Source organism: Drosophila suzukii, chromosome 3 (genome assembly GCF_043229965.1).
Source record: "Drosophila suzukii chromosome 3, CBGP_Dsuzu_IsoJpt1.0, whole genome shotgun sequence".
NCBI classification, from domain to species: Eukaryota; Metazoa; Arthropoda; class Insecta; order Diptera; family Drosophilidae; genus Drosophila; species Drosophila suzukii.
In genome coordinates, this window is record NC_092082.1 from 14150851 (window position 1) to 14169395 (window position 18545).

General features: G+C 44.6%; 7 protein-coding genes and 1 long non-coding RNA gene across 10 annotated transcripts; 6 read left to right on the forward strand and 2 right to left on the reverse strand.

The window, feature by feature from the left end:
- The first annotated feature begins 909 nt into the window (after positions 1-909).
- LOC108020010 (RNA-binding protein 45-like) lies at positions 910-3932 on the forward strand. Of its 2 annotated transcripts, none has more exons than XR_005014257.3 (9): positions 910-1306; positions 1368-1562; positions 1621-2006; positions 2067-2130; positions 2186-2283; positions 2411-2517; positions 2580-2750; positions 2915-3067; positions 3261-3932. XR_005014257.3 is itself a non-coding variant. In XM_036815993.3 (9 exons), exons 1-8 carry the CDS (start codon positions 984-986, stop codon positions 2984-2986), a joined length of 1416 nt encoding a protein of 471 aa, XP_036671888.3. In that variant the 5' UTR covers positions 911-983; the 3' UTR covers positions 2987-2988; positions 3261-3932. The 2 variants fall into 2 exon arrangements, 1 of the variants encoding a protein (XP_036671888.3); XM_036815993.3 differs by having other exon boundaries at positions 911-1306; positions 2915-2988.
- A 266-nt stretch (positions 3933-4198) lies between these two features.
- On the forward strand, positions 4199-7088 carry LOC139353036 (RNA-binding protein 45-like). The gene is made up of 9 exons (XM_070996127.1): positions 4199-4623; positions 4685-4879; positions 4943-5295; positions 5359-5422; positions 5478-5575; positions 5737-5843; positions 5906-6076; positions 6234-6307; positions 6591-7088. The coding sequence occupies exons 1-8, from the start codon at positions 4301-4303 to the stop codon at positions 6303-6305; spliced, it is 1383 nt and encodes a 460-aa protein (XP_070852228.1). The 5' UTR covers positions 4199-4300; the 3' UTR covers positions 6306-6307; positions 6591-7088.
- LOC139353037 (uncharacterized) lies at positions 6325-7907 on the reverse strand. Its single transcript, XR_011604148.1, has 2 exons — positions 7724-7907; positions 6325-7665 (listed from the first exon to the last, which is right to left on the reverse strand). It is a non-coding gene; the product is annotated as an uncharacterized lncRNA (long non-coding RNA).
- Positions 7908-8039: 132 nt separating this feature from the next.
- LOC108020039 (RNA-binding protein 45) lies at positions 8040-11080 on the forward strand. Its single transcript, XM_017088132.4, has 9 exons — positions 8040-8447; positions 8509-8703; positions 8767-9152; positions 9213-9276; positions 9334-9431; positions 9593-9699; positions 9762-9932; positions 10090-10163; positions 10450-11080. Exons 1-8 carry the CDS (start codon positions 8125-8127, stop codon positions 10159-10161), a joined length of 1416 nt encoding a protein of 471 aa, XP_016943621.2. The 5' UTR covers positions 8040-8124; the 3' UTR covers positions 10162-10163; positions 10450-11080.
- A 322-nt stretch (positions 11081-11402) lies between these two features.
- On the forward strand, positions 11403-12852 carry TfIIEbeta (transcription factor IIEbeta). The gene is made up of 5 exons (XM_017088133.4): positions 11403-11571; positions 11644-11748; positions 11823-11985; positions 12044-12334; positions 12534-12852. Exons 1-5 carry the CDS (start codon positions 11510-11512, stop codon positions 12789-12791), a joined length of 879 nt encoding a protein of 292 aa, XP_016943622.1. The 5' UTR covers positions 11403-11509; the 3' UTR covers positions 12792-12852.
- A 227-nt stretch (positions 12853-13079) lies between these two features.
- On the forward strand, positions 13080-15883 carry Hexo1 (Hexosaminidase 1). Of its 2 annotated transcripts, XM_065864469.2 has the most exons (5): positions 13080-13210; positions 13710-13825; positions 13912-14546; positions 14627-15716; positions 15779-15883. In XM_065864469.2, exons 2-5 carry the CDS (start codon positions 13755-13757, stop codon positions 15843-15845), a joined length of 1863 nt encoding a protein of 620 aa, XP_065720541.2. In that variant the 5' UTR covers positions 13080-13210; positions 13710-13754; the 3' UTR covers positions 15846-15883. The 2 variants fall into 2 exon arrangements, with proteins under 2 accessions (XP_065720541.2, XP_036671886.3); XM_036815991.3 differs by having other exon boundaries at positions 13081-13210; positions 14627-15883.
- LOC108020058 (transmembrane protein 50A) lies at positions 15867-16923 on the reverse strand. The gene is made up of 4 exons (XM_017088156.4): positions 16755-16923; positions 16556-16690; positions 16362-16491; positions 15867-16297 (listed from the first exon to the last, which is right to left on the reverse strand). Exons 1-4 carry the CDS (start codon positions 16836-16838, stop codon positions 16188-16190), a joined length of 459 nt encoding a protein of 152 aa, XP_016943645.1. The 5' UTR covers positions 16839-16923; the 3' UTR covers positions 15867-16187.
- Positions 16924-17249: 326 nt separating this feature from the next.
- Positions 17250-18208, forward strand: Fdx2 (Ferredoxin 2). Its single transcript, XM_017088158.4, has 2 exons — positions 17250-17510; positions 17601-18208. Exons 1-2 carry the CDS (start codon positions 17392-17394, stop codon positions 17938-17940), a joined length of 459 nt encoding a protein of 152 aa, XP_016943647.1. The 5' UTR covers positions 17250-17391; the 3' UTR covers positions 17941-18208.
- Positions 18209-18545: the final 337 nt, after the last annotated feature.

Below are 18545 nucleotides of genomic sequence, written 5' to 3' on the forward strand. Positions count from 1 at the left end.
AGGTGAACTTAAGTAACTGTTAATTTTCAAAATGGCGGACCTTTCCCAACTTCCAACTGACCAATAAGAATCTATCGCCATGGAACACAACCGTTAGTTGAGAACAAATCGCAGACTAGGGATGAGCAACTATGGACGAAATAATACTAAAATCCTCTGCATTTTTGAGCCAATCGATAGGTATTGACGAGATTAATATATTTCAGTTCAAATTTTTTTCTAGCATGAAAATTGTGGGCCCCCCTGGATTGGCTGGTTTTTTGGCGTTAGAGTGGGCGTGACATATTCGCGTAACATAGCGCTGCAAAGAAGTCTACGGAATTAAATCCGAAATCCCAATTCTCTATCTGATAGTTTCCGAGATATCCACGTTAATATGTACGATTTTTGAAGTTTGTGGACGTTAAGTGGGCGTGGCCAACTTTTTTTGGGTCAATTAATAGGTATTGATGAGAACAATACATTTGAATAAAAAATTTTATTCTTGCATTAGAACTGTATGAGCCACAGTTTTGGGCGGCTTGTGGGCGTAAGATTGGGCATGACACATTGACGAAACAAACTTGCTCTGCTCAGGAATCTCTAGAATCTGCATGCCTAATCCCAGTATTGCAGCTTTTTTATAGTTTCCGAGATCACAGCGTTCATACGGATAGATCGACTAGTGATCCTGATCAAGAATATATATACTTTACAGGGTCGGAAAAGCTTCCTTCTACCTGTTTCATACTATCCGACGAATTTCGTATACCCTTTTACTCTACGAGTACCGGGTATAATTATGTCTAAAATAGTCTACAATTTAAATTTAGGTTTATATCGAACTTAACCAAAAACTATAACTTATCGATGGTTTTGCGGTCAAACATACATCGAGTAACGTCCATCACTAGATTTTGTGTATACTGTCAAGTGGCACAGAGGAAAAAGTGAAGTGAATTGAAAAGTTGAAAAGTTATCCAAGCAGAAAGTTGAACAGAACCATGTCGGACTTCAGATCCCAATCTCGCAGCGGTGGAGGACGTGGCGGCCGCGAGGAGTTTTCCAACGACGACGATCCGCCGATGTCGCGGCTGTTCATCATTTGCAACAAGGCCCACTCGGAGGAGGACTTCCGCGAGGCATTTTCGCCTTACGGAGATATCGAGGACATTTGGGTGGTAAAGGACAAGCACACCCAGGAGAACAAGGGAATCGCCTACGTCAAGTTCTCCAAGACTTCTGATGCGGCCAAGGCGCAGGAGGAGATGAACGGCAAGACCATCGGCAACTTGGACCGCACCCTGAAAGTCCTCGTGGCAGCCAAGTAAGATTAGATATTGGTTATACCCGCAAGCAGGGCCTAATGCTTGCCTCCAACTTTTCAGCCGCAATCAGGGCTCGAATAAGTCCGAAAACGAGCAGGAAAAGTATGTAAGACTGTTCATAGTGATCCCCAAAACGGCCACCGAGGAGGACATCCGCGAAGAGTTCTCCCAATGGGGCGAGGTGGAACACGTCACAATTGTCAAGGAGAAGAATAATGGCAGTCCCAAGGGTTTCGGCTACGTCCGCTTCACCAAGTGAGTGGCAAATGCCACTATTTCTTTAGGCCTGACTAATCTGTATCTTAATTGACAGGTTCTACCATGCAGCTGTGGCCTTTGAGAACTGCTCGGCCAAGTACAAGGCAGTGTTTGCCGAACCGAAGGGATCTACTCGCTCACAGAAAGACCAGTACGGTCGTCTCTCCGAGGATAATCCCTTGTTCAATGGGTCGGGACGTGGCAATTCCAATTTCAATGGCGGAGGAAATAACAGGGATGGCGGCAACAACGGAAGCTACAACAACGACTGGAATGTGTCGCAGAACAACGACATGTCGGCCTTTCTACGCATGCAGAACGCCCCAGTAGCCCAGCCCTCGTGCCTCGAGGTGAACGTCAGCAATTGCGTCAACCAGGATCAGCTCTGGCGACTCTTCGATATCATTCCCGGTCTAGATTACTGCCAAGTCATGCGGGAAAGTGAGTTATCTTTCTAATTTCTCTGCAAGCACTTAAAACTAATTGTACTATCCTTCACAGGTGGACCGCGCACCAATGAAGTCTTAGTAGTGTACGACAACCCAGAAGCTGCTATTTATGCCAAGTAAATCTATCTATGGACATTTTGAATCCAACGATTTAATATCTCTTTTCTGTAGGGATAAACTTCATGGTCTAGAATATCCCGTGGGCGAACGCATCATTGTCAAAGTGAATGGAATGAGCTCGGCTCGAATGGACACATCCTTTATAGACAGTACGCAAGTTAAATCTTTTAAGGGTTTTAAGCCGGGCCATCACGTGTAGCCATTTACTAAATACTTACAATGCATGCTTAACGTATCTGAAGCTTTTTTCTATAATCTTGTGGTTTTTCATTATAGAGCGCACCAAAAAGGATGCCATCTGCAATGTGCCCTTGCCCCCAACTCAGCCACTGGCCTCGCCCGACGCCCAGGTGGCCCAGCGTCTGTTCATTGTGCTCTCAGCGGTAGGTACCACTGTACTGTGTCCAATCGACATTAGTTATGAACGTTGTCTTTTACAATTCAGAATTTACCGCATTCGATCTTGAAAAACATATTCTCCTGCTGGTCGGGACTGATCGACGTCTATCTACTGCCGAACAAGAACTGCGGCTACGTCAAGTTTGCGGAGACTGAGAGTGCCCAGTTGGCCATTGACACCCTAAACGGCGCCGAAATATGCGGCACTAAAATTAAGGTATGAGCTTTGAACTCGCTTTTACTTGAAATCCACCAAATTAAATTTAATTATAACTTTTTGGAGTCTTTAAGTATGGAAAGTTTTTTCTTTCAGTAATGGCATTTTTTAATGGAGTAATTGGAGTAAATGGAGTAATTGTATCACTTCCAATCCTATTTCAGGTCATGGAGGCGGAGGAGCGCAATGGATCCGATGGCGATGACGGTGGGCGCAAACGTCTAAGGCGTAACTGAGTGTAAGTAGCTAGTTGAGAAAGTATAACTCCCGTATCTATATGTAGCCATATTTGGAATGAGTGTGTGTCGTAGTGCGAGGTAAGTAGTTGTTCCAAACAGAAACTTATTACCGATATTAATTGGGCATTCGTTTAACGCTTATGCACAGACACTTCTGTTTGACCAAGCGAATAGTATGGTATTTACTCCGTGCACCGGTTGGCCAATGACGATGTCTATGCCGCCACTGAGCGCGAACATAATAACCATTTTTATCTTTCTATCTTCACAGACTTACTGACAATCAAGAACTTACAGAGAACGCAATGTACGAGTACGTAACTAACTTGAGAATACAGTCCGATAAAAAACAGTTGAACTGACCACCACGCAACAACCAACCAACCAATAACCAAACAACAAGAACAGCAACAACCACCAACACATCAACACTCTCTTAACGGAATGCCACAAGAACCACGAAGACTGGAGAACACAGACCGGAAACGGAAACGGCGAACTGAGAACGGAGACGGGTGAACATACAGCCAACGAATTCACTGCACCCATTGACTATTATTGACTAACTCAAGGGGCTCTCGTACAGAGCACTTTTAGAAAGACTCTTTCGACCTTTAAACGGATCCAACGAAACCGCAATGCTTGCTATATCATATATACAAAGTGGCGTATATATGTGTAAACATACCGCTTGGGGGACTTTTGAATCTACCCGTAATACAGAAAAAAACTGTATAACATAAACTATTAATAACGTATTCCGACGAGATACAGAAAACCGATGAATTCGAATATATTGAATTTCCCAAGAGTATTGACTCTGTCTCGTAAACTCACGATTTAGCCGTGCGTAAAATACATTTCATTTCATATATATATTAGTTTTTACTCATAGTTTACTGTAGAAGCCCAATAAAAAATTCATAATTTATGGAAATCATAATGCGTTTTGTGTTTCAAATATGTATAGTTGGGAAGGTAAAGAAATACTCGTACGTACATGTTTGCATGTGTAATACCCATTCAAAATAGCATCGAGAAGATGTCTTAATGGAAAAAGAAAGCTCGAAAGAGGGCGTTATAAATATGTTTGCCCACTCGTAATATGTTTGGTATATTTTGAATAAATAAATTGGTATAAAAAGTATATTTTTTTAGAGCTGCTGAGTAGAATTTATCGATGGTTTTGCGGTCACATCGAGTAACGTCCATCACTAGATTTTGTGTATACGGCCATCAATTTGCAAAGTGGAAAAAGTGAAGTGAATTGAAAAGTTGGAAAGTTATACAAGCAGAAAGTAGAACAGAACCATGTCGGACTTCAGATCCCAATCTCGCAATGGTGGAGGACGCGGCGGCCGCGAGGAGTTTTCCAACGATGACGATCCGCCGATGTCGCGGCTGTTCATCATTTGCAACAAGGCCCACTCGGAGGAGGACTTCCGCGAGGCATTTTCGCCTTACGGCGATATCGAAGACATTTGGGTGGTAAAGGACAAGCACACCCAGGAGAACAAGGGAATCGCCTACGTCAAGTTCTCCAAGACCTCTGATGCGGCCAAGGCGCAGGAGGAGATGAACGGCAAGACCATCGGCAACTTGGACCGCACCCTGAAAGTCCTCGTGGCAGCCAAGTAAGATTAGATATTGGTTATACCCGCAAGCAGGGCCTAATGCTTGCCTCCAACTTTTCAGCCGCAATCAGGGCTCGAATAAGTCCGAAAACGAGCAGGAAAAGTATGTAAGACTGTTCATAGTGATCCCCAAAACTGCCACCGAGGAGGACATCCGCGAAGAGTTCTCCCAATGGGGCGAGGTGGAACACGTCACAATTGTCAAGGAGAAGAATAGTGGCAGTCCCAAGGGTTTCGGCTACGTCCGCTTCAACAAGTGCGTGGCAAATGCAGCGTTACTAAGTCTTCAGGCCTGACTAAACTATATCTTAATTGACAGGTTCTACGATGCGGCTGTGGCCTTTGAGAACTGCTCGGCCAAGTACAAGGCAGTGTTTGCCGAACCGAAGGGTTCTACTCGCTCACAGAGGGACCAGAACGGTCGTCCCTCTGAGGATAATGCCTTCAATAACGGAGGAAATAGCAGGGATGGCGGCAACAACGGCAGCTACAACAACGACTGGAATGTGTCGCAGAACAACGACATGTCGGCCTTTCTACGCATGCAGAATGTCTCAGTAGCCCAGCCCTCTTGCCTTGAGGTAATCGTCAGCGACTGCGTCAACCAGGATCAGCTTTGGCGACTCTTCGATATCATTCCCGGTCTAGATCACTGCCAAATTATGCGCGAAAGTAAGTTGTCCCTCTAATTTGGGCTCTGCAAGCATTTAAAACTACTTGTACTATCCTTCACAGGTGGACCGCGGACCAATGAAGTCTTAGTAGTGTACAACAACCCAGAAGCTGCTATTTATGCCAAGTAAATCTAGCTCTATAGACATTTTGAAACCCACGGTAATATCTCTTTTCTGTAGGGATAAACTTCATGGCCTGGAATATCCCGCTGGTGAACGCATCATTGTCAAAGTTAATGGAATGAGCTCGGCTCGAATCGACACATCCTTTATAGACAGTACGCGAGTTAAATCTTTTAAGGGTCTTAGGCCGCGCCATTACCTGTAGCCACTTATTAAGCACTTTTAATTGGTTTACTATCTTAAATTTACTGGGCTTGAAATGCATGATTAACGTTGCTCTATCTAGTTTCTATAATCTTGTGGTTTTTCATTATAGAGCGCACCAAAAAGGAGGCCATCTGCAATGTGCCCTTGCCCCCAACTCAGCCACTGGCCTCGCCCGACGCCCAGGTGGCCCAGCGTCTGTTCATTGTGCTCTCAGCGGTAGGTACCTCTGTACTGTGTCCAATTGACACTAGTTATACACATTATCTTTTACAATTCAGAATTTACCGCTTTCGATCTTGAAAAACATATTCTCCTGCTGGTCGGGACTGATCGACGTCTATCTACTGCCGAACAAGAACTGCGGCTACGTCAAGTTTGCGGAGACTGAGAGTGCCCAGTTGGCCATTGACACCCTAAACGGCGCCGAAATATGCGGCACTAAAATTAAGGTATAAACTTTGAACTCGCTTTTTACTTGAAATCCACCAAATCAAATATATTTATAACTGGTTGGAGTCTTTAAATATGGAAAAGTTGCATCTTTCCGTAATGACATTTTATTTGAGCATAAATTGACTAATTATATCACTTTCAATCCTATTTCAGGTCATGGAGGCGGAGGAGCGCAATGGATCCGACGGCGATGACGGTGGGCGCAAACGTCTAAGGCGTAACTGAGTGTAAGTAGATAGATGAGAAATCATAAATCCCGTACTATATGTAGCCATATTTGGAATGAGTGTGTGCCGTGGTCCGAGGTAAGTAGTTGTGCAAATTACAAACCGAAACCTCTTAACGATTTAATTTACGCATTCGCTTAACGCTTGTGTATAAACACTTCTGTTCGACCAAGACAATAGTATGGTACTTACCCCGTGCACCGGTTGGCCAATGACGATATCTATGCCGCCACTGAGCGGGATCATAATAAGCCAAACCATTTTTATCTTTTTATCTCCACAGACTTACTGACAATCAAGAACTTACAGAGAACGCAATGTACGAGTACGTAACTAACTTTAGAATACAGTCCGATAAAAAACAGTTGAACTGACCACCACCAACTTAACTTACAACCAATCGACTAATGACCAAACAACAAGAACAACAACAACAGCCACCACAGCAACACTCTTAACGGAATGCCACAAGAACAACGAAGACTAAAGAAAGCAGACCGGAAACGGAAACGGCGAACGGAGAACAAACAGTCAACGAATTCACCATACCCATTGACTATCATTGACTAACTCAAGGGGCTCTCGTACAGAGCACTCGTAGAATGACTCTTTCGACCTTTAAACGGATCTAACGAAACCGCAATGCTTGTTATATCATACGAGTATGTTAAACATACCGCTTGGGGGACTTTTAAATCTACCCGTAATACAGAAAAAAACTGTATAACATAAACAAACATAATAAATTTCTCAAGAGTATTGACTCTGTCTCGTAAGCTCACGATTTAGCCGTGCGTAAAGTACATTTCTTTTCATATATTAGATTTAACTCATATTTTACTGTAGAAGCCCAATAAATAAATCGTACTTTATGGAAAACGTAATGCGTTTTGTGTGTTTCAATTATATTTGGGAACCCAAAAAAATTGTCGTGTATACATGTTTGCATGTGTAATACCCATTCAAAATAGCATCGAAAAGAAGTCCAAGCCCAATGGACCAGCTCCACCGCCACCCGGCGATGATTCCCAGCGTAAAATGAGTCCTCCGACGGCTCTTAAGCTGGATGCCTCAGCGTGAGTTCCTCAAGAGCATATCCTGGCTCGGGATGGGGCCTAAGCCATGTGGACTTCTCTTAACCCATTCCCGGGTACAAGACCAAATATGGCAGTTCCCAGTATCGCTTTAAAGTGCTGGTCAAGATAGTGAAATTCATATGCACACTCCACGAGGACAGCGATGGACATCCACATCAATACCAACCAACTGGACATTGGCCAATCCGTTCAGAATGTTAGTTGTATTTTATTCAACAATCCGAAGGTGACCATGTGGCATCAAGTAAAGTTTCATCCAGTCTACATTATCAAGGATTGTTGAAACAATACGATTTAAATGACCTGGGTGGCATTTTACTTTTAAAGGTCCTGAAAAACAGAGCTGCCGAAATACTTTTCGTTTCCAAGCGCAAGAAGGCGGCCAATAAAAAGCCCAGAGACAACGAGCATTTGACCGACGTTCTGAAAGTCGTGAATCCTACGTATAATTTGTATTTTAGATTAGGCATTAGTACGCTCGAAAGAGGGAGTTATAAATTTGTTTGCCCACTCGTAATATGTTTGGTATATTTTGAATAATTAATTGGTATAAAAAGTATATTTCTCAGAGCTGCTGAGTAGAATTTATCGATGGTTTTGCGGTCACACAATCATCGAGTAACGCCTATCACTAGATTTTGTGTATACGGCCATCAATTTGCAAAGTGGAAAAAGTGAAGTGAATTGAAAAGTTATCCAAGCGGAAAATAGAAGAGAACCATGTCGGACTTCAGATCCCAATCTCGCAGCGGTGGAGGACGTGGCGGCCGCGAGGAGTTTTCCAACGACGATGATCCGCCGATGTCGCGGCTGTTCATCATTTGCAACAAGGCCCACTCGGAGGAGGACTTCCGCGAGGCATTTTCGCCTTACGGCGATATCGAGGACATTTGGGTGGTAAAGGACAAGCACACCCAGGAGAACAAGGGAATCGCCTACGTCAAGTTCTCCAAGACCTCTGATGCGGCCAAGGCGCAGGAGGAGATGAACGGCAAGACCATCGGCAACTTGGACCGCACCCTGAAAGTCCTCGTGGCAGCCAAGTAAGATTAGATATTGGTTATACCCGCAAGCAGGGCCTAATGCTTGCCTCCAACTTTTCAGCCGCAATCAGGGCTCGAATAAGTCCGAAAACGAGCAGGAAAAGTATGTAAGACTGTTCATAGTGATCCCCAAAACGGCCACCGAGGAGGACATCCGCGAAGAGTTCTCCCAATGGGGCGAGGTGGAACACGTCACAATTGTCAAGGAGAAGAATAGTGGCAGTCCCAAGGGTTTCGGCTACGTCCGCTTTACCAAGTGAGTGGCAAATGCAGCGTTACTAAGTCTTCAGGCCTGACTAATCTATATCTTAATTGACAGGTTCTACCATGCAGCTGTGGCCTTTGAGAACTGCTCGGCCAAGTATAAGGCTGTGTTTGCCGAACCGAAGGGTTCTACTCGCTCACAAAGGGACCAGTACGGTCGACCTTCCGAGGATAATCCCTTGTTCAATGGGTCGGGACGTGGCAATTCCAATTTCAATGGCGGAGGAAATAACAGGGATGGCGGCAACAACGGCAGCTACAACAACGACTGGAATTTGTCGCAGAACAACGACATGTCGGCCTTTCTACGCATGCAGAATGTCCCGGTGGCCCAGCCTTCTTGCCTTGAGGTGAACGTCAGCAATTGCGTCAACCAGGATCAGCTCTGGCGACTCTTCGATATCATTCCCGGTCTAGATTACTGTCAAATCATGCGGGAAAGTGAGTTATCTTTCTAATTTCTCTGCAAGCACTTAAAACTAAATGTACTGTCCTTCACAGGTGGACCGCGCACTAATGAAGCCTTAGTAGTGTACGACAACCCAGAAGCTGCTATTTATGCCAAGTAAATCTAGCTCTATGGACATTTTGAAACCGACGATTTAATATCTCTTTTCTGTAGGGATAAACTTCATGGCCTGGAATATCCCGTGGGCGAACGCTTAATTGTCAAAGTTAATGGAATGAGCTCGGCTCGAATGGATACATCCTTTATAGACAGTACGAGAGTTAAATCTTTTAAGGGTTTTAGGCCGCGCCATCACCTGTAGCCATATATTAAACACTTTAACTTGGCTTACTATCTTAAATTTGCTGGGCCTGAAATGCATGCTAAACGTTGCTCTATCTAGTTTCTATAATCTTGTGGTTTTTCATTATAGAGCGCACCAAAAAGGAGGCCATCTGCAATGTGCCCTTGCCCCCAACTCAGCCACTGGCCTCGCCCGACGCCCAGGTGGCCCAGCGTCTGTTCATTGTGCTCTCAGCGGTAGGTACCACTGTACTGTGTCCAATCTACATTAGTTATGAACGTTGTCTTTCACAATTCAGAATTTACCGCATTCGATCTTGAAAAACATATTCTCCTGCTGGTCGGGACTGATCGACGTCTATCTACTGCCGAACAAGAACTGCGGCTACGTCAAGTTTGCGGAGACTGAGAGTGCCCAGTTGGCCATTGACACCCTAAACGGCGCCGAAATATGCGGCACTAAAATTAAGGTATAAACTTTGAACTCGCTTTTTACTTGAAATCCACCAAATCAAATATATTTATAACTGGTTGGAGTCTTTAAATATGGAAAAGTTGCATCTTTCCGTAATGACATTTTATTTGAGCATAAATTGACTAATTATATCACTTTCAATCCAATTTCAGGTCATGGAGGCGGAGGAGCGCAATGGATCCGACGGCGATGACGGTGGGCGCAAACGTCTGAGGCGTAACTAAGTGTAAGTAGATAGATAGAAATCATAAATCCCGTATCTTTTAATGTAGCCATATTTGGAGTGAGTGTATGCCGTGGTCCGAGGTAAGTAGTTGTTTAAATTCCGAACCGAAACCTCTTAACGATTTAACTTACACTTTCGCTTAACGATTGTGTACAGACACTTCTGTTCGACCAAGCGAATAGTATATAGAATTACCCTGTGCATCGGTTGGCAATTGACGATATCTATGCCGCCCCTGAGAGCGAATATAATAAGTCAAACCATTTTTATCTTTCTGTCTCCACAGACCCACTGACAACCAAGAACTTACAGAGAACGCAATGTACGAGTACGAAACTAACTTGAGAATACAGTCCGATAAAAAACAGTTGAACCGACCACCACCAACCACGCAACAACCAAACAACAAGAACAGCAAAAACCACCAACACATCAACACTCTCTTAACGGAATGCCACAAGAACCACGAAGACTGGAGAAAACAGACCGGAAACGGATACAGAGAACGGAGACGGGTGAACAAACAGCCAACGAATTCACTGCACCCATTGACTACCATTGACTAACTCAAGGGCCTCTCGTACAGAGCACTTGTACAAAGACTCTTTCGACCCTTCCGATCCAACGAAACCGCAATGCTTGCTATATTATATATACCAAATGTCGTGTATATGTATAAAAATACTGCTGGGGGGGTCTTCAGAATCTATCCGTAATACAGAAAAACCTTATAACATAAACTATTACTAACGTATTCCGACGAGATCCAGAAAACCGATGAATTCAAAAACAATGAATTTCCCAAGAGTATTGACTCTGTCTCGTAAACTCACGATACATTTATTTTATATATTAGATTTAACTGATATTTTACTGTAGAATATCCATAAATAAATCAAACTTTATGGAAAACGTAACGAGTTTTGTGTGTTTTAATTATATTTGGGAAGATAAAAATAAAATATTTTCAGAAACATTTATGGTTAAAAAGGGATCTAAAATAACCCCTTTGTTTTGACATTTTATGCGAGTTTCACATTCAAACTTTGAAGGAACTGAATATGGCAGAATATCTATTTTATTAGATTTAATAAACACTAAAGTAGTTAAAATTATAGCAACTGTTAAACGTTTGACGTGGGAATGTTTCAAAATCAACAGACCGTATTTATAGAGTATAAAGTGAACCAGTTCGAAACTAGTTCCACTCCAAGACGACGGTTACGCAGCCCTGGTAAACTGGTTCCACAGACAGCTGAGTAGGAATTTGTTTTGACTTTGTGAATTTTTGATTTAATCGACAAAGCTAGTTTTTAATAAAGATAAAAAAGTAAAAAGCAAACAAAATGGATCCAGCACTGCTTAGAGAACGCGAGGCCTTCAAAAAGCGGGCGATGGCCACGCCCACGTGAGTACCACCCATCAGGGCCCCTTGATAAAGATTGTTGCTTGAAAGTAATGTATTATCCTTTCAAAACAGCGTCGAGAAGAAGTCCAAGCCCGATAGACCAGCTCCACCGCCACCCAGCGATGATTCCAAACGTAAAATGCGTCCTCCGACGGCTCCCAAGCTGGATGCCTCAACGTGAGTTCTTTGAGAGCATATCCTGACTCAGGATGAGGCTGTTACCATGTGGTCTTCTCTTAACCCATTCCCAGATACAAGACCATGTCCGGCAGTTCCCAGTACCGCTTTGGAGTGCTGGCCAAGATTGTAAAATTCATGCGCACACGCCACCAGGATGGCGATGATCATCCACTGACCATTGAGGAGATTCTCGACGAGACCAACCAACTGGACATTGGCCAGTCCGTTAAGAATGTCAGTTGTAGTTGTTACACACTCCCTAAGATGATAAAATAGCATTTTTCTGTTCTAGTGGCTTGCCAGCGAGGCTCTGCACAACAATCCAAAGGTGGAAGCCAGTCCCTGTGGCACCAAGTTTAGTTTCAAGCCAGTCTACAAAATCAAGGATGGCAAAACCCTGATGCGCCTGTTGAAACAACACGATTTAAAGGGCCTGGGTGGCATTTTACTAGATGACGTTCAGGAATCCCTGCCACACTGCGAAAAGGTCCTGAAAAACCGAGCTGCCGAAATACTTTTCATCATTAGACCCATTGACAAAAAGAAGATATTATTCTACAACGATAGGACCGCTAACTTTTCGGTGAGTTTATTTTTGATGGTATAAGTGCGCCAAAAACCAAGGCTTTACATATTTTAACTTATGTTTTAAGGAGTACTTTGTTAGTAAAAGTGTTCAAAAATGTAATTTTAGGTTTATACCGAATTTAACTGTTAGCAATATGTTTACATTAGATCCAGTTTGATTGAAATTAAATTAAACATATTTAATTTCCATTCAGGTGGACGAAGAGTTCCAGAAACTATGGCGCTCAGCTACGGTTGACGCAATGGACGATGCCAAGATCGACGAGTATCTGGAAAAACAGGGCATTCGCTCCATGCAGGATCATGGCCTCAAGAAACCCGTTCCCAAGCGCAAGAAGGCGGCTAACAAGAAGCGGCAGTTCAAGAAGCCCAGAGACAACGAGCATTTGGCCGATGTTCTGGAAGTCTACGAGGATAACACACTAACGCTGAAGGGCGTTAATCCTACGTAGAATTATAATTTTATATTAGAAAATAAAAATAACTCAATGGATTTAAGTACGCTCCAAAGAAGACGTTATACATTTTATTACCCACTCGCAATCTCATTGAGAGTCCGTTGTGGCCGAATTCTCGTTCCCCAAGATTTACGATTCCAGATTTCTATTCTGCCAGTGGCTTTGAACTTAAAAATACGACGACCGGCCCAGAGAAAGATAATTAAAAAGCAAAACTATGTAATCTTGTCTTGACATTCCCTATTCTTTCCCCACCTCAGCGATTGTGGATGTGTGCGTTGGCCAGAATCAATGCTGGTGGGCAGATAAATTGGCAATAGGGGGAAGCCATAGCTTTAGTCTGCACTGAACAGCCAGCAAGTTCAGTTGGAATCGATTTGGAATAAACTTTCTCTGTGCGGCGGTGAATTATTGTGAGCAAAATTCTTTAACGATTTTTTTTTGGGCCTTGGACTGTCCTTTTTGGGTTTTTTTTTGTTAAATATTAGACCAAAACAATTTTATTTTATTCTAAGAATAAAAATGTTACTGTGTGTTGTTATACCCCCGATAAGAATCGGTTTAGTGTCAACCAAAATAATTATTTTATTTCCAAGAAAAACTATTAAAAGATTAATCAGATTGTACTTTTTGTTTTTAAAAAACACTCATCTTATTTACATTTATATTATGTATATAATTTTGTGTCCAAAAATCATAAGAATTCAATTTTATTTTTTGAGAATTGAAGTTTAATTTTCTATAAATGTTTTCATTATTATTCCCAACAATTTCCACTTGCCCATGGGGAAGGGTATTCAAAAGTGGGATTGCAGAAAATCCGGTTCTTTGTTTACTTGACTTGACTCTTTGGCACTCGGCGGTAAAAACTTGTTTCGAAAAACTCAATTTGTTTAATTATAATTCCCGAAGCGTTCGCCAGTTGGCTTTGAGAGTTTCTGTGCTGAGGTTGACGAAATGAAGCGGACTGCACTAGGAGTGGCTCTGCTCCTGGCCCTGGTGGCTCAACTGACGGCCCACAGCTCGGAGTAAGTGCTTGATATCATATAGTATAGATGGAAAATACCTCCGATCAATGGCTGACTTTCTCTTCGACTTGTTTCCCCAATCCCAGCGACCTGGTCTACGGCTATGAGTGCCGGAAAGGTCTCTGCCAGAAGGTGGAGCTCAGCGAGGAGAACTACGCCAAGGCCATCAGCATGCCCGTGTGCCGGCTCTTCTGCGGCAGTTCCATCGGAACCCTGTGGCCCAAGCCCACGGGCACAGTGCGTCTGGACACGCTGATGCGCCAGGTGGACGTATCCTTCATCGACTTCAATGTCAACGGCACTGGCCGCCAGGAGAAGCTGTGGCGAGCGGCTGAAGACCGCTTCATGGACATGCTGAACGTCCAGATCCCGGATCGCAAAGTCCTTGCCCGAGGTGGCTATCGTATGACTGTAAGCATTAACACTCCGGATGAGCCAGCTCCGGCCCAACTCACCCTGGAAACGGACGAGAGCTATGCCCTGGAAATTGACACGGATGCCTCGGGTCATGTGCTGGCCAACATCACAGCAGCTAATTTCTTTGGAGCCCGCCATGGTCTGGAGACTCTAGCCCAGTTGATCGTCTACGATGACATACGCCGAGAGGTTCAGGTGACTGCCAATGTCACCATCACCGATGCTCCGGTGTACAAGTGGCGTGGCTTGCTCCTGGACACCTCCCGGAACTTCTACTCCGTGAAATCCATTAAGAGAACGTTGGGTAAGGCATTGGTTGATGATAAAGGGAGGAGAGGGTCGCATTTTCCGGGAGCTTAATGATTATCCTTCTTTCCCCTTTAGAGGGCATGGCCTTGGTCAAGTTGAACACCTTCCATTGGCACATCACGGACTCGCATAGCTTCCCATTGGAGGTGCAAAAGCGCCCGGAGCTGCACAAGCTGGGAGCCTATTCCCAGCGCCAGGTGTACACGCGTCGGGATGTGGCCGAGGTTGTGGAGTACGGTCGGGTGCGAGGAATCCGTGTTATGCCCGAGTTCGATGCCCCTGCCCATGTGGGTGAGGGCTGGCAGCACAAGAACATGACCGCCTGCTTCAATGCTCAGCCATGGAAGTCTTTCTGCGTGGAGCCACCGTGTGGCCAGTTGGATCCCACTGTGAACGAGATGTACGATGTCCTGGAGGACATTTACAGCACCATGTACGAGCAGTTCAACCCGGATGTCTTCCACATGGGCGGCGATGAGGTGTCCACCAGCTGCTGGAACAGAAGTCAGACCATCCAGAAGTGGATGAAGAAGCAGGGCTGGGGTCTGGAGGCCGCCGACTTTATGCGCTTGTGGGGTCACTTCCAGACGGAGGCACTCAGCCGCGTGGACAAGGTTGCCAATGGCAAGCAAACGCCCATCATCCTATGGACCAGTGGACTTACAGAAGAGCCCTTCATTGATCAGTATCTGAACCCGGCGCGTTACATCATTCAGATCTGGACCACTGGCGCCGATCCTAAGGTGAAGAAGATCCTGGAGCGGGGCTACAAGATCATAGTGTCCAACTATGATGCTTTGTACTTGGACTGCGGCGGAGCTGGCTGGGTAACCGATGGCAACAACTGGTGCTCCCCCTACATTGGCTGGCAGAAGGTGTACGACAACAGCTTGACATCCATTGCCGGCGACTACGAGCACCATGTTTTGGGCGCCGAGGCAGCCATTTGGTCGGAGCAGATCGACGAGCACACGCTGGACAACCGCTTCTGGCCGAGGGCCAGTGCCTTGGCGGAGCGTCTGTGGTCCGCACCTGCTGGGGGTTGGCGCCAGGCCGAGTCGCGTCTGCTGCTCCACCGCCAGCGTCTGGTGGACAACGGTCTGGGTGCGGAGGCCATGCAGCCGCAGTGGTGCCTGCAGAACGAGCACGAGTGTCCCATTGACGCGTACGATGCACAAATTTGACTCGCTATTAAGTCTTTCCTCTTACCGGCCACTATACTTATAGATGTAGTCGGGGCGGTGGGCGGCTTTGGGTGATCGTCCTGTTCCCACTCACATCGCTCTCCGCCTGATAATAAAGCACAGCTCAAAGGTGGCCTTACGCAAGTGACTTGTCGTTTATTATTGTTAATATAAATGAGATTATTAGCCCTACTCTGCTTTCCACTCCGACTCAAATTGGTAGAATAGGAAGTAATGGGGTTTTACATACGAACTACCTTACGACTTCATCGATTCCTTCGAATCTGATTGGAAACAGAGATGTAGAAGTTATGCTTATGAATGCGGTGAGGCCTTGCGAGTGATGGTGTCCTCTGCCTCCGGCAATAACTCTTGGGACTCCTGAATATGTACGTATGAGTCTAGATACTAAAAGCAGCGTTCCCGTGTGCATAATTTTGGATGGAAGCCCTCTACTCGTTCCACTCCTCCTCGTTGCGACCGAACTTGTAGATCAGACTGGCGAACAGGATGAAGACGTTCTGCGTCAGCAAGGCAACTCCAAACCAGCCATCCTTTTTTTCTGCAAGGGGTTTATAAAGAGTTAACGACGGTATGTACCCATGAATGTCGGGTTAATCTCTCACCATTGTTGATGAAATCATCGATCATCACCCAGACGGCGGCAATGATAGAGGCAAAGCCCATTACGAAGCCCACGAGCAGCCAGATCTTGGCTATCCTGGCACCCGATTCCGATGGGTTCTCCTCCGAGATCTGCACACAAAACAATGGGAGTGAGTCATTTGGTAAACCCTAAGAAAAGTGGCCTCCGTCTTACGTGTTCTCCCTTCACCGCGTTCACCATGCAAAAGCTGATGGTGCCGAAGATGCCAATAAAGACGTGTCCTGTGGTAATCTGGTGCTTGCCATCGATGGACATGGCATCGATTAGAACCCACCATCCTGCAAAAAACTAGGAAAAAAGTTGCACTGTCAGGTGGGCGGCGGGCGACTCATGTATGAGGTCGTATCCTTACCAGCAGGCCGGCTATTAACGAGGAGTTCCTGTTCCTGGATGCCTCCCCCGTGAAGTAGGTCGCAACATTGTCAAACACGCCCATTGTTTAGCTTTTAAAACGTAATTTAATTTATTCCACTCTGCTATCTGTTTTTTTGTTATGACGCGCAGGGTTGCCAGGTGGTTTGCAGATGAATACAGGTCTCTACTACAGCAACCCTATTTCAGTACTTTAAGTTTTCACACCAGCAACAGCAATAGCGATTTGTTTTTCAATAGGAATTAAATTGGCGAAGGTAAACATATCTGATATACTGCTGAAAATTTTTATAAATTAGAAGAAATGTGGATTTATACTTATTTGTTTAAGATTGTTGATTACTTTAAGCTTTAAGGAATTGGAGGACAATCAGCTGATACTCTGCTTATGCGGTGTGTGTGAACACGTCGTTTTTCCGATTTTAGTAATTTTGTAATCTTTTAGTACATAAAGTCTGCCGGTAGTTTTTTTGGAAAGTCCCGCTACGGCCACATTGCGACTTCACGTTCAACTAAGTTTTAATTGGAATTTGTATTATTTAACAACCGATCGCAGCGACACGAGTGGGTGCGTGTGGTCAGTGCTAGATAGAGATTGAGAAGGAATCTTCGCCAGAATGCTAGTCATCAACACTTGCAGAGCTGCCTCCAGATTGGCCCTCCGCAGCCTCAACCTGCGATCCCCGATCGCAACGCGCACTTTCTCGGCGGGATTGGCCCTGAAAACGAAAGATGTGTGAGTAGCCCCAACCACCGCATGAGCCGTGCACAATGGCCATTCCACACCTCGCAACCAACATAAACATTGACCAATCTCTGTTTGCAGTGTTAACATAACCTTCGTGCGTGCCAACGGGGACAAGATCAAGACATCGGGAAAAGTGGGCGACTCGCTGCTGGACGTGGTGGTCAATAACAGTGTGGATTTGGATGGCTTTGGCGCCTGCGAGGGCACACTGACCTGCTCCACCTGCCACCTGATCTTCAAGACCAGCGATTTCGAGAAACTGCCCGACAAACCCGGTGATGAGGAGCTGGACATGCTGGATCTGGCCTACGAACTGACGGACACCTCGCGCTTGGGCTGCCAAATCATCTTGTCCAAGGACATGGAGGGCCTGGAGGTCCATGTGCCCTCCACCATCAATGACGCCCGTGCCGCGTAGTCAGACGCCACCCACTGTTATCAATTGTTGCAATTTTGAGTGCTAATTTGCTTTAGTTCAACCTAGATGTAGTCAATATTTTTGAATGAAATCGTATGTTCTGTCCCAGGGACACGAAGCTCAGGCGGCTATTATAGATGCGTGCACAAGTCCGGATAAATTCCAGTTGCGGATTTGTGCCCGCTGTTGTTTTTAAAGTGTTTAAGCTCAAAGGGATTAGATCGATATGTAAATATGTGCTCCCAATAAATTTACATGTACTTTCGTAGTTATCTTTTGGTTTTCTTTATCTTGCGGAGGTGTATTCTGACGTAGGTATCAGGTTCCTATCAATAATGAAAGCCTTTGTATACTCTTGATGACATTTTTTTAAATCTCCTAATTTAACAAAATAAATATTAAAACAACTAAAATATTATTTATGAAATTTATTTACATGTAAAATAAAAACTATGAATTTATAAAAATGTTTGCTACGTAATAGTTCATGATGATTTTGCACTTAAGCCTCGTCAAGTCTAGTTTTTCCTCGGTATCATAATGATAATGCAGTTTTAAAAAGCCAATCAAAAGAATGTAGTATACTTTTCATCACAACTTAAAAA